The 16,269-nt window shown below is 34.7% G+C and overlaps 3 protein-coding genes across 3 annotated transcripts in view; 2 read left to right on the top strand and 1 right to left on the bottom strand.

Moving 5' to 3' along the window:
• The window catches only part of LOC141664227 (ADP-ribosylation factor 2), a 134,283-nt gene that overhangs the window by 103,244 nt on the left and 14,770 nt on the right, over nucleotides 1-16,269 (bottom strand). The window lies entirely within an intron of this gene.
• Nucleotides 254-8,561, top strand: LOC141666636 (putative nucleoredoxin 1). The gene is made up of 4 exons (XM_074472748.1): nucleotides 254-373; nucleotides 772-871; nucleotides 6,914-7,293; nucleotides 7,419-8,561. Exons 1-4 carry the CDS (start codon nucleotides 254-256, stop codon nucleotides 8,559-8,561), a joined length of 1,743 nt encoding a protein of 580 aa, XP_074328849.1.
• LOC141664400 (type 2 DNA topoisomerase 6 subunit B-like) lies at nucleotides 10,031-16,213 on the top strand. Its single transcript, XM_074470342.1, has 12 exons — nucleotides 10,031-10,182; nucleotides 10,296-10,404; nucleotides 11,194-11,277; nucleotides 11,774-11,800; nucleotides 12,287-12,395; nucleotides 12,483-12,558; nucleotides 12,682-12,702; nucleotides 13,583-13,776; nucleotides 14,202-14,349; nucleotides 14,763-14,957; nucleotides 15,079-15,207; nucleotides 15,628-16,213. Exons 1-12 carry the CDS (start codon nucleotides 10,147-10,149, stop codon nucleotides 15,928-15,930), a joined length of 1,431 nt encoding a protein of 476 aa, XP_074326443.1. The 5' UTR covers nucleotides 10,031-10,146; the 3' UTR covers nucleotides 15,931-16,213.

Raw genomic sequence — 16,269 nt, 5'->3', positions numbered from 1 at the left:
ATCCAGAAGCAAAATCCAAATGCATGCTATTTAATAACTGTGTAACCTAGTCCATTATTGTAGTAGTGTATAAAAGGACATACAGAAACCATGGAAAATAACATAGAAGATTGAGTATTTCTATGTGTATTTTTTGTCACAACATATATTGCCTCAATTCCCAGGAAACATGTGATTAAAATCTCCGCCCTGTATACTTTTTCAACCCTGTTTCTTAGAGTCTTCTCAACAAGCATTTAGCCTCACTGTCCAAATGGCAGAACACGATGTTGATGGTGTTGAGAAGCTGCTTGAAGCTTCCGATTCCCACGATATTCATTCTCTCCTTACATCTCCACTCAGAGATTACCTTGTTCGCAATTCTGGTGATCAGGTAACAAATATACACTCTGCAGCATGATCTGTTATCCCTTTGTTCTATTACATTTATGTATGTAATCTATTTAGCTTAGTAATGTTTCTAATATTCTTATTGGTATCATATTACATAATGGAATTTAGTAACAGAAAGGACCTCTCTGGTGTTGCATTGTGTATCATCGTGTGAAACCACAGTTGTTCTATATGATAATGACAATAAACTCAGCTGATTAACTATTGTTCTATATGAAACAATTGCAGTCTTTAGAATATAATTCTGTACCCTGTTTCTCAAACTGTGATAAACAGAATATAATTTTAAAATCAGGAACAGGAAAAACAATTGCCAGTCCACTATCATTCATAATTAGAGATGTTATAATTGACACTTTACTAATGTTATAATTGCAGGTTAAAACTGATGCGTTGAAAGGGAAGACAGTTGGTTTGTACTTCGCAGCCTCATGGCGTGGTCCATGTCATCGTTTCACCCAAAAATTAGTGGATGTGTACAATAATTGTTATCAATCTTGTACGATAAAGACATTGTTATATATATATATATATATATTGAATATATAACTACTTCACAAAAATATTGTTAATTCTTAAATCACATAAGCATATGAGAATTAACAATTAAATTAGGAGAAGGGTTTGAGAAAACAAACAGAGATTGGATTTAATCTCGAGTCCAGAAAACTGTCTCCTTAAAGCAGTTTCGCCCTGCACCATCCGTGTTTAGCGACCTGCTTCCCAGGATAAAACGAGATACTAGTATAATCGATAGATCGAATATACTCTCAGCGAACTTGAACTGAGCCCCAGAACTATCACCGGAATATTGGAAAAATTTAAGACTAAAGAGACCGAGAATGAAAGAGATGACTCTTATTTCCTCGACTTAATAAAACTGGTGCCCTAAGACTCTATTTATAAAGAGAGGCTTGAAAGGACTTGTTTTTTCTTTTCGATGTGGTACATGGTATTTATAAGAAAAACTAAGGAATAGGTTTGTGCTACTCTCGATGTGGTACAAAACCACTTTTCATATTAAAAGGTAAAACTTTGGAACATCAGTTCTCATTCACCTTTTACTCATTTTGAGCGTGTTAATATGCGTTGGAATCCCCTCGAAGAGAAGAATACGTTCCAATAAATACACACCACTAACACATAATGTGTCTCACTCATATAGAGTCTCAAAATGATTCACAACTTAGTCTAAAATACTAAGTTTGTCCAACAATCCCCCACAAATGAGATTGATGGTCCAGTAGCACGCACCACATAGACACCACATAGACAGACAGACGCGGAGCTTGACTTGGTGATAGTTCCGGCGGTCGGATATAGCATACGATAGGTAGAGAATGCTCCTTGAACCTTCGCTCGAATAAGTATATCGACTTTACTGGTAGACAGTATGACGCGATGTCCTTGAACTGTTCGACCGTTTGTGTAAACGATGACATACTCATCACTATATCTTTCCTGACTCATTCAGTTCTCATGATTATGTCCATTTTGGCCCTGGAACATCGTCCTGGTTCTGCAAGAGTTTCTAAAGAATTGTGCCTCGCAATTCTCCTTTGAAGCGGCCATACTTCTCTCTTACATAGGTGATCTTTATCTTATAGAGTAACCCGCGTTTACTTAACCGAATATTATGTATTCAAACTTGAAATCCCTGTATTCGTCAAAGATCATTAAAAGCATAAAGCTTAACCTCGTACCTTACGGGTCTCACTGTTTCATCATCATAGAAATAGGCCAGGGGTTACCCCCACAGTGATTTGGTCATCATGATTTAGTTGTCCCATTGAACCAAGTTCTTGGGATCTCCAGTCAGCAAGGTTGGGTGTCCACCATGACGCCGTTAAGCAATAGGCAAGGCCCATTCCTCTCGATGATTTGACAACTATCTCTCGGTCTAACTAGATTCCCTTGGCTTAAACAGATTCGCTCAGTTTAACCATCTGGTTAGTGGATCCAAACATTATCATTTAACTTTACATAGTCAATCATGATAATTCTCGTTGAGAATAGTTGTTTAATGGTATTATGTCATCATCATAGATGTGAGACATACCATTTCATACACAATAATGTGATCTCCCAATTTGCATATTGATTACACGATATATGCATATTGAAGACACATTTTCCTTGTCATTTAGGAATATCCTTACAAAGTGGCTACTCGGCCTTTTAACTGCATTTATTTTATGCACCAGACTCGTATTACATCATGAATCGAGCTAAGTTTAGGATTTCCATGACACGACTGCTAAGTGTGAAATGTATTCTCGAATGACTTTTAAGTTCTTAAAGTCAAATATCTAATTTACATACTATATTCACATAGTACAATTAGATATCTTTCATATTGAAGTCCAAGCTCACGAGCACATATCATACACCTTAAATCTCATTGCAATCACTTCCAAGTGACCAATTTCCATTGTACTCGTGCATCTACCCAGTTTACCAACTGTGTAGCCTATGTCTAATTTTGTACAATTTTAAAAAGTACAACAGACTTGCAATCCTTCTTGAGAGATCCTTGTTCATCTACGCTTGGATATATATAAATCCATTCCAGCTATGACAACTTTAGCTTCGTTGACCTCTTCAAAATTCACATCACCAACATGTGACATGTATCATCTAAAACTTTTAAAGTCACGAAGATTGTAATCTTCAAATCAAAACTTTTCAATCTCATCAAGATTTTCAGAGATGATCCTCTTGTCATTACTTCTCGTAATGATCAGATCACTCACATGCAATCAATTATGACTTGCATATCATGTGTAAATAACACATGCACACTTGTCAATTCTCTGATTTTGAATCAGTTTGACATCTCATATTGACATATTTCATATTTATGAAATAACTTTACTAGTTATTACTTAAGGCTTCACTTGTTATTGATATTACCAGCTTTTAGCGTCCCAAAAAACCAGCAATTTCAGTTTGCATCATTACCGAGTTTAAGCGTCCTTAAACTGGCAATCCTTATTCACATAGCAACCAATATTGAGCGTCCTCAAAATGGCAACCATGTCATTTATTTGAAGCCATTGCTTATCATAGCAATATCAAATTTAATATGCCATTATTTCGTGTCAATGTTGTTTCACTCAACATGATCACCGAAAATACAGATTTTCTACTCTTGCTTTATCTAGAGCAACCCTCGGGTTCACGTAAATAGATATTTCTCCAAATATCTATTTAGAAAGACCATCTCAATGTTCATTGATGCACTTTTAAATTTCACAATACGATAATTTTAGTATCATCTTAATGAACCTTATTCTCAAAACTCGAGAATATTTCATAAATTATATAAGGTCATCACTTTCGACTGTAATATTTTTGTATCAGTCTGACCTTATACTTCCTTCAGACCCAGATATATTTTCCCAATTTAAAAATTCATTTGGGTCCTAATGCTTCTATCTCGTAAGAACATCTATATATTTTTTTTAAACAAGATTCTGTCAAACAGAACCACTCTCTCTATTTCTTAACATTCTTTCCCCCACAAAGGACATAGAGAGAACATGCACAATCCATTTTCTAGCACACGTGCTAGAAAATCTTGATTTATTGACTCTCAGTAATAGTCAAATTTTCTCTTGATATATTCACTTATCAAGAAATTATACGTGAAGCGCATTGCTTCTATTAAATTTACGAGTTCACCTTCAAGCAAATTATCAAGACATTCGGGACTAGCAATTATCCAAGTCTTTTGCTCTCTGCAGGTTCATCCTCACATTCATCCAATAACTCGTAAGTTCATTTAGATGACTTTTAATTACAGATCTACTAGGATCTACTAGCTTATCGCATAAGCATTCCTAAACTCTGTAATAGTATTCTTACGAATCTCAAAAATTAGATTCATATATCGGATATTATTAGACTCAACCATTGTCTATGTATCCATCCAAAATATCTCAATTGATTTTGGATCTCATGCTACCAACAGAGGTATTGGTATCAAGTTTCGAGATACCCCCACATTTCAATTATTTTCAAGAATGTTTCATTACATTCCACTATTCATAGAAAATTCAATAATTTTCTATTTTAGATACCCCCACAATTTTAATATTTTACAGAATGTCAGAAAATATTCCAAAACTAATAGGAAATTTAATTATTTCCTTCTGTGGTATCATGTTTAAGGAACGATTAGCCCTTCGTAACTAATATCCTCAAATTCAGTGATAGTCTGAGCTGATCACAATCGTTTTGCATCTCTCTTAGAGCGCAACTCAAGCCTGCATCTACTCCATTTATATAATGCGAGTAAGGTGCAACGACCTCATGAATATTCACGTTGCAAACAGAATTTGCCCGGTGATTATTCATCATCAAATTTATTCACAACCATCTTAATTATCTGTATTAAGTTGGATTTACCCTTGAGTTTATAGAGCACACATCTCTCTATTTAGCTTCAATATTGACTCGACTACGAGTACGAGTGACAAATGTTTTACTATCAAACTAGACAGTAAACACGTATCGTGTCACTACCTCTCATCTGAGCAGGTTTTACGTTATTCATTAAAACCTATAAGATTTTAATATCATGTTAAAAGAACTTCTCGTAGTTCTTATCATTAAAAATTCAATTACCAAATTTCTCGAAAATATTTACATGGTTCACACGAACCTACATTTATGGCTCACCTACTGGTACAACCAGAAAAGGCCCAAGGAAGAACATAAATCTTCAATAAACCCACATTCAGTGATCCTTGATCAACTGATGCGTTAGGGTTAACAACTTTTCGGATTCTCTCCGAAGTTCAGCATAAATACTGATATCAATATTCGCGGTATTAAGTATCACATGGATCACTATAATAGGCTCGTGTGTCACTGCCGCAGCAGACCGACACCAACACGTGAAATTACTATTTAACTGGAGGAAAAATCCAACCAGAAAAATATAATTTATGTGCCGACCCATAACCTGTACTCCAGGCCCATTAGGTTTTTTAATGTGGAGAATCCTGAGCAATTGTAAATCTGGTTCACTTCAGCTGTCCACCTCGTCACATTATTTAACAACAAACATGTTACTGCATTCTATCCAGTATTACAAGTTTGTGATATAACTCCATTATTAAAGATTAAACAATAATAATTGATGCCTTATCATCACTCAACAATGATTAAAAAATTAATCACCAAATAATCAAGTTCCATCATGAAGGGTCACATTTATGTAGCCATATCATTTAATTGCATAGCAATATCATGTTATGAACTTGCAAACATGCATGTAAACTATAGCATATATGATTCTTGTATCAGTGTACTAATAATTCCAAAATCAATTCAGAAGTAAGAAATCAATCACCATGTTAACAAAACATAATAAGCTATCCATTAATAGCAAAAACATGGACGAATTATAAATTTGGGTTTAATCTACCAATTTATAATGATCAACCCGAAAGAGATGTCACCAAATATGTCCACTTGAATATAAGTTGATCATAAATCAATAACCATTAAAGCATCAATAGCCTTATAAGAAACCAATTATCCAACAACTTTGTGCTTACTTTTGCCTCGTACCTGTTATGCTTAAACAAAGCACCACTTAAAACAAATTTATATTAATTTCAAGCACATGGCAACAAGTGATCAAAGAAATTAACGCACTAAATTTAATTTAATTAATGAGGCAAATAATGGCCACTCATATACCCATAAATAAATCCAATTTAAACAATCAAATTGACTTTTGCGTCTACTCACAAGAAAGTATGAAAATTGAAGGAAACTGCTTTAAGATTGTTATCAATCTTGTACGATAAAGACATTGTTATATATATATATATTGAATATATAACTACTTCACAAAAACATTGTTAATTCTTAAATCACATAAGCATATGAGAATTAACAATTAAATTAGGAGAAGGGTTTGAGAAAACAAACAGAGATTGGATTTAATCTCGAGTCCAGAAAACTGTCTCCTTAAAGCAGTTTCGCCCTGCACCATCCGTGTTTAGCGACCTGCTTCCCAGGATAAAACGAGATACTAGTATAATCGATAGATCGAATATACTCTCAGCGAACTTGAACTGAGCCCCAGAACTATCACCGGAATATTGGAAAAATTTAAGACTAAAGAGACCGAGAATGAAAGAGATGACTCTTATTTCCTCGACTTAATAAAACTGGTGCCCTAAGACTCTATTTATAAAGAGAGGCTTGAAAGGACTTGTTTTTTCTTTTCGATGTGGTACATGGTATTTATAAGAAAAACTAAGGAATAGGTTTGTGCTACTCTCGATGTGGTACAAAACCACTTTTCATATTAAAAGGTAAAACTTTGGAACATCAGTTCTCATTCACCTTTTACTCATTTTGAGCGTGTTAATATGCGTTGGAATCCCCTCGAAGAGAAGAATACGTTCCAATAAATACACACCACTAACACATAATGTGTCTCACTCATATAGAGTCTCAAAATGATTCACAACTTAGTCTAAAATACTAAGTTTGTCCAACAATAATATCTCTGCCAAGGTCGGGTTTGAAATTGCATTTGTTTCAGCTGATAGAGATGATGAATCGTTCAGCAAGTTTTTCTCCAAGATGCCTTGGGTTGCTGTTCCGTTATCTGATTCTGACATGCGTGATAAATTGAGAGACTTGTTCAGTGTAAGGGAGCTCCCACATCTTGTTTTACTGGACGAGTATGGCAAAGTTTTGACTAGTGACGGAGTTCAGATCATTGAGGACCATGGAGTAGAGGGGTATCCTTTTACGCCACAACATATCGAAGAACTCAAAGAGCAGGATGAAGTAGCAAGGAGAGGACAGTCCTTGACATCTATCTTGGAGTCTCAGTTGCGCAACTTTGTGATTTCAAATGATGGGAAGGAGGTGAGTTACATCCCGGAAGTTCTCACTGCACACTTACAATCTTCTAACAATATTTTTACTGTCACCTTCTATGTGCTATCTTTTACCGGTTAAACTGATTTTTATTGTTGTAATCAACAACTAAGGTGCCTGTAACAGAGCTTGAAGGGAAAACAATAGGTTTGCACTTCTCATTGTCATCCTTCAGTGAATCTGTTGCATTCACTGAAAAGCTTGTCAAAGTTTATAATGAACTGAAAGAGAAAGGAGAAAGCTTCGAAATTGTTACTATTCCCTTAGATATTGATGAAGAATCATTCAAGAAAGGGCTGGAAAAGGCACCCTGGTTTTCACTTCCTTTCAGGGACAACAAGTGTGAGAAGCTGACCAGGCACTTCAAGTTTTCAACATACCCCACTTTAGTCATCTTAGGTCCGGATGGAAAGACTCTTCATCTGAATGCGGCTGATGCAGTTAAAGAACATGGCAGCTTGGCTTACCCTTTTAATCCTGTGAAGTTTTCTGAGCTCGAGGAGATAGAGAAAGCCAAGCGAGAAAATCAAACATTAGAGTCCATTTTGGTCTCAGGAGAGCAAGATTTCGTAATTGCAAAAGATGGTATCAAGGTACCTGTCTCTGATCTCGTTGGGAAAAATATCCTCCTTTATTTCTCTGCACACTGGTGTCCCCCGTGTCGTGTTTTCACTCCAAAGCTTATCGAAATTTACCACAACACAAAGGCAAAATATGGTGACTTCGAACTAATTTTCATTTCCTATGATCACAATCAAACCTCCTTCGACGACTACTTCAATGAAATGCCATGGCTGGCACTTCCCTTTGGTGACATAAGGAAGGCATCATTAAGTAATCTGTTCAAGATTCGCAGCATTCCCAAGTTAGTAGCAATTACGACAGCCGGGAAGACTGTCTCAACAGAAGCAGAAGACCTTCTCATGCTTCATGGTGCTGACACTTATCCTTTCACGGAGCAGCACATAAGGGAAATTGAAGTTGAGCATGAAGAGATGGCGAAGAATTGGCCACAGAAGGTTAAGCATGCAGTTCATAAGAAGCATGAGCTGGTCCTCACTCGCTATCGGATTTACTTGTGCAATAAATGTGCCAAGGATGGAAAGGTGTGGGCATTCAGGTGTGAAGAATGCAACTTTGATCTTCATCCAGAATGTGCCCTGGAAGAAGACCAGGGAAGCAAAGAGGAAGGTGTCGAAAACGGAGAGAACTCGCATGGACTGGTTTGTGATGGAGGTGTTTGTTTAAAAGCTTAAACACCTTCACTCGATTAAGTCATTCCCTTTCCCGTTACCCTCCATTCCCATTCCCTCGATTCCTATTCCCGATTACCGTTCCCATCTGCGATCCAAACGCCCCTAAATTTCTCGGATACCTTGATTTGTTATTATTGATGAATAAATCACTTGTGGAAAATTACAGTATAATGGCAGAGCTTAGTTCCCTGATTCCCTCATTCCCTGAGCCAGTCAGCCAGAGAAGTTCACTCGTGATTATGTGAGCATACCAAGTTTTACAATTAATGTGTCCACTTCTTAACAAGCATTCTCTGTTTTACCTATCTGGAAAATTATTTAATTATTTTGCAAGGAGAAAAATAATTCATTTTAGTCTAAATTAATAAGAAAGTGGTGAAATGGAAATAAATATGTGTTCTACAAATCGGTAACTCAAAGGAGTACTCGAAAATCGGAGGTGAACGGAGTCGAATTTAATCAAGTACTGAGCCGATGATAATATGCTGAAAATGATTATTCATAAATTCAACTAATTACTCGAATTTTGGAGACATAACCAAGTAAATCCGATTTCCGTAACCGAATAAATACACTTAAATGTTAAATATTACGGATCCAAATTATTATATAATGAGTTTGATATAGTATATAATTTATCAACCTATTAATTTTAGATCACTGTAGGTGGAATTTTGGTTTAGATGTTAGGAGTACTCAACAGTCTCCAAATTATCGTTTTAAGATAATATTTACTAAACTAATAAATATTAAATATAATTTCACAATATAATATTTCTGATTTTATAATAGTGTGTTTAGCTGAAATTATAAAAAAAATAAGTATTTAGTTGAACACGAGAGATATATAAAACTCGGAAATTTTTTATAACAAATAGTAGATGTTTTTCTTGTTTTCTTTGTTACAATAAGGCTGATTACCTAAAATTTCTCTTCATTCATCATTGATACAGTACCATCCCATTACATTACTTTTTTCATTCATGTGATCTTTAGCATACTAGCTTGTTCTTTTCATTGTCGTCAATATTTTCTAATTTGCCTTTTTCCTTTTGTCTTCAAGTATTTCAATCTCTTCACCTAGGCTTTATTTTTTCTTCTTATCTTCCGGCTTGCATTTTCATATCATCTTTATCTTTTTATCTTTGTTTATTTTTTAGGCATGTAATATAGTAACATGTTGGGCTTTTATAGTTAAACTACATTTGATTATAATATATTATTATTATGGCCTTTTATTATAAAACTATATTGGACTTGTAAATATTTTCACTATTGGAATGGATTATTATCTTTTTATGCTTTTATCTCAACATGAATATTATTTGTGTTATTTTTAGTGACACTGTTTGCAACCTATGTATACTAACAATTATAATTTTATATATTTTTAAAAAAACTATAGATCTAAATTACAAACTTTATTTTGGACATAAAGTAAAAATAAGTTATTTTGAACATCCTTTTTAATAAGGCAATAGAAGGAGCTCTGGCGGTTAACTTGGAATTGGGGATTTAGAGTGCGCGGGAAAAAAACACACAGTCACACACAGTTGAATCAATGATGAAAGAATAAAGATTGTAAATGGAAGCTTCTTCAATACACGAGCTATGTCGATACGTGAGTATCATCTTCATTATTTTATTTCTAAACTGAATAATAATCATACAATTCGTGGTTATAGTTAATCAAATATATGTATAATGTATATATTGTTCCAATTTATTTTGCAGTTCATGTACCTAGCGATTCAACGATGCCGCCTGTTAGATGATCTCTGTAGATTATCTGTTTTTCTGAAATCGTCTCCTCTCTCCGATCCTCCTTTTGTTCGTATTTCTAGTAATAATCTCTCTCTCCCTCTCCCTCTCTCTCCCCCTCTCTCTCTCCCCCCTCTCTCTCCCTCTCTCTCTCCCCCCTCTCTCTCCCTCTCTCTCTCTCTCCCCCGCCCTCTCTCTCTCTCTCCCTCCCTCTCTCTCTCCCCCGCCCTCTCTCTCTCTCTCTCTCTCTCTCCCCTCTCCCTCTCCCGGCTCCATAGATGTGGTTATGAATAATTTGTGTTTGACGTAGCTCATTTTAGACCTCAAATTCTACTAAAATATGTGGAAAGCTACTTAGAAATAATTATTTATTAATTTTGAAAGCTAAGATGCAGTAAAGTATGCTGAAGGATACTTGATTCGATTGTTCATGTAATGATAGTAGTCGTATAAGCTTGATATGTGATTGGGGAAGTTACTGTGAAAATGATTTTTAGTTTTTTTTTATAATGAGGAAAACGTGATTGTGAAGTTAAATTTCATTTAATGATCAGTTTCTGATACTGAAGGATACTTGTTTCGATTGTTCACGTAATGATAGTAGTCGTATAAGCTTGATATGTGATTGGGGAAGTTACTGTGAAAATGATTTTGAGATTTTTTTTATATTGAGGAAAACGTGATTGTGAAGTTAAATTTCATTTAATGATCAGTTTCTGATACTGAAGGATACTTGATTCGATTGTTCACGTAATGATAGTAGTCGTATAAGCTTGATATGTGATTGAGGAAGTTACTGCAAAAATGATTTTTAGATTTTTATATATTGAGGAAAACATGATTGTGAAGTTCAATTTCATTTAATGATCAGTTTCTGATACCGGTGTTGGAAGCTGCTTGGAGGAGTTCCTGGATATAAAAATCTCGCGAGATCTCATTTTGGATGAGACATGGGGTACGTAATTGCTTTTGTTCTTATTTGTTTTATTTAGATGACGAATGTATTCTTGTTACTCTAGATGTGGCTCAAATTTGATTATTGATCGTAATACCATTTTAGAGGAAGAAAATTGGTCAAGTCCTCACGAATAAATTTGAAACTGCTGTTTTATTTGTGCTTATACTAAGCATGGAATTCACCTATATATATTGATCATAGCATGTTCTTCTAGATTAGTCAACTAGTTTACATTGAAAATGACTATACATTTAACAATTAGTATTAGTGTTGTAGCATCCGAAATTTTAAAAACTGAATAAATAGGAAACAGCCGGGTGCATGTTTATTGCATAACTCACAAGTTCCGCATTTAATGATGAAATTTAGTCTAAATACGTTGATAGGGTCTATACATCATTTTTATGTTAACTTTTAAATGTACGTATTTAAAAGAAAAATGCTGAACCTACCTTTTTAGAATATCTGACTAATGACTCTAGTTCTAATGCAGATGGAGTTATTTCGGTCGCAACTACCAGTAAGTTTCAACCCTTTCCAGTTATTGCCTCTCTGTTATTAAATGATTTTGAAGATGGCAACTGCTTATATGCACATATACAAATAATTGGAAACTCTAATGTGATATTCTTTGTGAGTTATTATAAATAAAATGCCCAAAACTATTTTTTGCTTGTAATGAGATGCATCTTTTTCTGGTATATTTACATAGCTTTGTTGGGTATCATTTATGTCTGTTAGTACAATTGTGTAGATGTATATTCTCATATTTATTACCCATTTGACTCCTTGTGTAGACTTCTTCCCTATTAGTGTACACGTAAGATCCATCCCTGAGCTATTCACGTCGGTTTGGTTAAGGTTCATTTTTCTTGGTAAAAACTTATCAGTCTTGACTCCAGTGCATCCTTGTTCGCCTTGTTCGCTTGCTGATTACATTCTAAATGTGCAAAGAGTTGTGAGAATTTGAACAATCTTCTGATTTTTTGATCCTTGTATCAATCAGACATTTGTGATGATAAGATATATCACCAAAATTTGAATCTAAAAGGAGAAGCATCTACGCGAAGACTGACAAAATTACCTTCAGCCTCAAAAAATGGCGCCAGATTCAGGCATGCTATTGATAGAAGTTGATCTGATTACAATACCAACTCTATATGCAATACATGATCATCTTACTCTATCCTTCTTTTTCCTAGTGGTACTGAAATATCACTGTCAACATTGGAAAATGTTGACAACTTGGTGGTGCAGATCATTGACTATCTTCAAAAGGTCAGAAAATTCACTTTTTTAATTGACGTTTGTACTTTTACTTGTTTGTATTACTTGGAAATTACTTGGTGGTTCTGAATGCTCTTTCACTCTTCCTATTTTGTTCTTGTGTTGTTCCTGCAGATGCGAATTCTGATGATTCCTGTAAGTTTGAACTACTACTTTTAATCCTTCATGTATTCTTTAATTTATAATGTTTTTTCTCAATTATTTCCAGCTCTTAAAAGTCAACTGCACAGTTTCTTACTATACTGTAAATCTCATCTTTAATTTTTAAGAAATGCTAGCTTAGGATTTCTTTTTGCTAGTGCTCGCCTATTGTTAAGTCAAAGCCCAGGGTAGGCACTCAGTGGCGATTTCAGGAATTTAAAAATGGGGGTACGAATAGTAAAAAAAATGGTATGAACAATATTTAATCAAATTTTCATATAACATATATATTTTTTCTCTACTAATATTAGAAGCTAAATCTATTACAAAATAATATACTAAACAATAATTAAGCAACTCATCCCATACTATTACAAACACGGCCCTTGACATGGTTTCACCGAAATGACTTTTTTATACTTGTCATTGGCATGGGAAAAGTTTATTTCAACAATAAATAAACATAATAGTAGTTCTCAGTTCTTATTTCAAAGAGGGGGAGTACTCTAAAAGTGTAGAGAATATATTTAAGAATATTTATTATATATATATTTTTTTAATTATTTTTTTTTGAAAAATATGGGGGGACAATTGTACCCCCTTGTACTTTAGAACCGCCCCTGTAGGCACTGAGTTAGGGGAAGTAATAGAAACCAAAACAAAAGGTAATTATATAGTGTTCTTCATGCACAGTGATTAATTTAAGTTGTTTTCTCAGAAAGACAAGCCAGTAGTTATTTCATTATGAAGTTCATGTTGCTCTCTCTCTCTCTCTCTCTGTCTGTCTGTCTCTCTCTCTCTCTGATGTACTTCAATTGAAATATCTCAACATTAATAGCTTTGTCAACATGTGTGCCTGTGATGATTCTTCCAGAAGCTGGCTATTGAATTTGTGATTGATCGCGGTGATCCTTCTGGGTCAAGATGTGAAAATATTGTTCAAGCGATCCAATGTGTCCCCTTATCTTCTGATTCTAATATTGAATATCTGAAGTCAGGCCTTGAGGAATATGTTCTTAGGCATAATAACCATCTACAAAATATCTGCCACACTTGCTTCCCAAACCGGTGAGTGCAACATGGGCAAGTGCTGGTTTAGTATGTATTTTTGTTTAAATCCTTAGGATGCAGATTTAGATATGTTCGCAAAATATAGTGACAGTTGAAAGTAGTTTTCAATACGATAAATGCAGTACTCTACCTTTACATTTGCATTGTAAAACTGATTTTTTATGTTTTCTGAATTCCTGGTCATGTTAACTTTGATAATTATTCATAGCTATGTTGTTACTACAGCCATTGTGCCTTTTATTTAATCCCACTAGTGATTTTTTTTGAGCTACAGTTGTCAGCTCTCAAGTTGATGTAGTATCTGCTGAAATGTTCATCTTGATTGTTATGGAACGTAGATTATTAGAAAGACTAAGTACTGTGTTTCTCAGTGTACGTATTTGAAAATTTGAACTTGTTGCATGCTTTTAAACTATTTGTAGAGGACATCTAAAAGTTGGAACTGGGGTGGCTTGTTACTCAGAAAGTAGTAGAAATGCTGGACAAGTTATGGAAGCTGTAATTGTTATTAGTCAATTATCAGAGTCGACGAGTCCTTCATGCTTCCAAGTATGCGACAGAAAAACAGAGGTTAGATTTATATATTTATCAACCTATCGGGTATTTGGATATATCAGAAAAATAATATTGCTACTTGTGTAGCTTCTACCAAATATTGGCTATTAATACCTATCATGATGTCTATTTACAAAATTCGAGGAAAGACAGGAGAAAACTGAATGTACTACATTATTCAAAGTTGCAAGTTTCTTTCCAGTGTTTGCGTTACTATTTATAACACATTGTTTGGCCTAGTATAAGATAATAAAATCATCAATAGTGTCGCGATATATCCGTGACTTGATATATAATGCTTAGTGCTTCTTACTGCTTACGTAAGACAAAGAAATACTTAATGACTATGTTTCCTCTAAGACTTTCTATGGGTAGAGTTACAAATTTTGCTGCTATAAAATATGTATGACTTTTAGTTCCACTTTCAGGTTTTGTACTACAAGGACTTTTCACCTTGTTTGATTTCAAGATCCTCCCTGAAAGCATTGACAAGCATTGACTGGAAAAGTTACGGATTAACGCTGCGTAGCAATTCAGATGAGAACAGTAACGCGTTGCTTGAATGGGAGAATTTGCCATTGGGTTTGCATATTGATATGGTACTCCATCATTATCAAAAAAAATATCCATCAGCGAGTGGCATTTATCAATTCATTGAATAAAAAGATGCATGCTTTATTTTTTTTATCATTGCATATGTATGTTTTGTTATCATGCACTTCTTTTTCTTAACAAGCTGCCAAAGTTGTAATGCCACCTGCAAAGCAAATGGACACAACTGAGCGAAATCTTACTAGAAAAGCCGTTAAATTTGCTCTAGATGATTTAAAGGAAAAAAATGCTGGTGTTCTTCTCACAGCACAAACGCTGAAGGTACGGACTCTCTTTCTTGCAAGGAACTAGTGAAATGTTGATCTACTAGTAGTGTCCTAACCACACAAGTGAAAGGAGGAAGACTAGGCGAATAAAGGGCAGATGCTGTGTACGTTAATAATTATCAAAGCAAGGGAGAAAAAGTTCATACGTTGATAGGTGGTTAATAGTCACTAATTGCTAATATAAAGATCGAAATGGCTTTCTGATGAACCTAGTTTCACAGTAATGTTACATTGACACTTCATATATGAAAATAAAACACTGCTGATGTTATACATCTGATCCTTGATTATCAGGATTCCTGTAAGCCAACTGCTCTGATGCTTCGGACAATTGAACGATGGAATTATCTTTAACAAAGTTTGTATGTCAATTTATTACACATGGTGGCAAAATTTAACATTCTGCTTGCCTCAGATTCGCAGTTATGCACCTGATCTTGCCAGAAGTTTAGCAGGACTAGTTTTGTCTTCAAATGATTCAAACTTTCAAGGAGAATGCCTCTCTCTTCTTGGCTTGCAGTCACAAGAAATAGAATCTGAAACTGTTGAAAACTGTATCAAAGAAAGGCTCATTTCAGTTATCGATCTGAATGATAGAAAGCCACATAGAAACAAAGAAGCTGCTCCTTATCTTTTTGACGATGGCTGCTACGAGGTACACAACTTCCCAGATGACTATGAAGAAGGTGACGAAGCTAATAATTCTTTTGAGCTATAGAAATCTTCAAGTATCTCAGGGAACCTCATTAAACGTTATGCCACGATAAGGTATATATTGTTTTTTGAAATTAATGAGATGTTTGAATTAAATTCCTTAACTAGCTACATACTGGTACATGGACGCTTCGATGCTAAAGTAGCAACACGTGATGTTTAAAGCCTTATGTATTACATCTAATGAACGTAAAGGGTACATATTTGAGGGGTTATATATGTCTGTAGTCATTCTGTACATCTTTGAGTTTGGTCAACAATTAGCATTTTTTTATTTGAAAATGTTATCTACAAGTGTTTACTTTAATTTTCGTGAAACATATATAAGATTCTGATTTGGCAC

Source organism: Apium graveolens, chromosome 6 (assembly GCF_009905375.1).
Source record: "Apium graveolens cultivar Ventura chromosome 6, ASM990537v1, whole genome shotgun sequence".
NCBI lineage: Eukaryota > Viridiplantae > Streptophyta > Magnoliopsida > Apiales > Apiaceae > Apium > Apium graveolens.
The sequence above is the reverse complement of the archived record's forward strand: the minus strand, read 5'-3'. Positions and strand labels throughout refer to the sequence as shown.

Coding starts and splice junctions, on each gene's coding strand:
- LOC141666636 (XM_074472748.1), top strand. CDS start 254: ATGGCAGAACACGATGTTGATGGTGTTGAGAAGCTGCTTGAAGCTTCC. Junction 374..771: donor TTCGCAATTCTGGTGATCAG/GTAACAAATATA, acceptor TTATAATTGCAG/GTTAAAACTGATGCGTTGAA. Junction 7,294..7,418: donor TTTCAAATGATGGGAAGGAG/GTGAGTTACATC, acceptor TCAACAACTAAG/GTGCCTGTAACAGAGCTTGA.
- LOC141664400 (XM_074470342.1), top strand. CDS start 10,147: ATGGAAGCTTCTTCAATACACGAGCTATGTCGATAC. Junction 10,183..10,295: donor TACACGAGCTATGTCGATAC/GTGAGTATCATC, acceptor TTTATTTTGCAG/TTCATGTACCTAGCGATTCA. Junction 11,801..12,286: donor TATTTCGGTCGCAACTACCA/GTAAGTTTCAAC, acceptor TGTATCAATCAG/ACATTTGTGATGATAAGATA.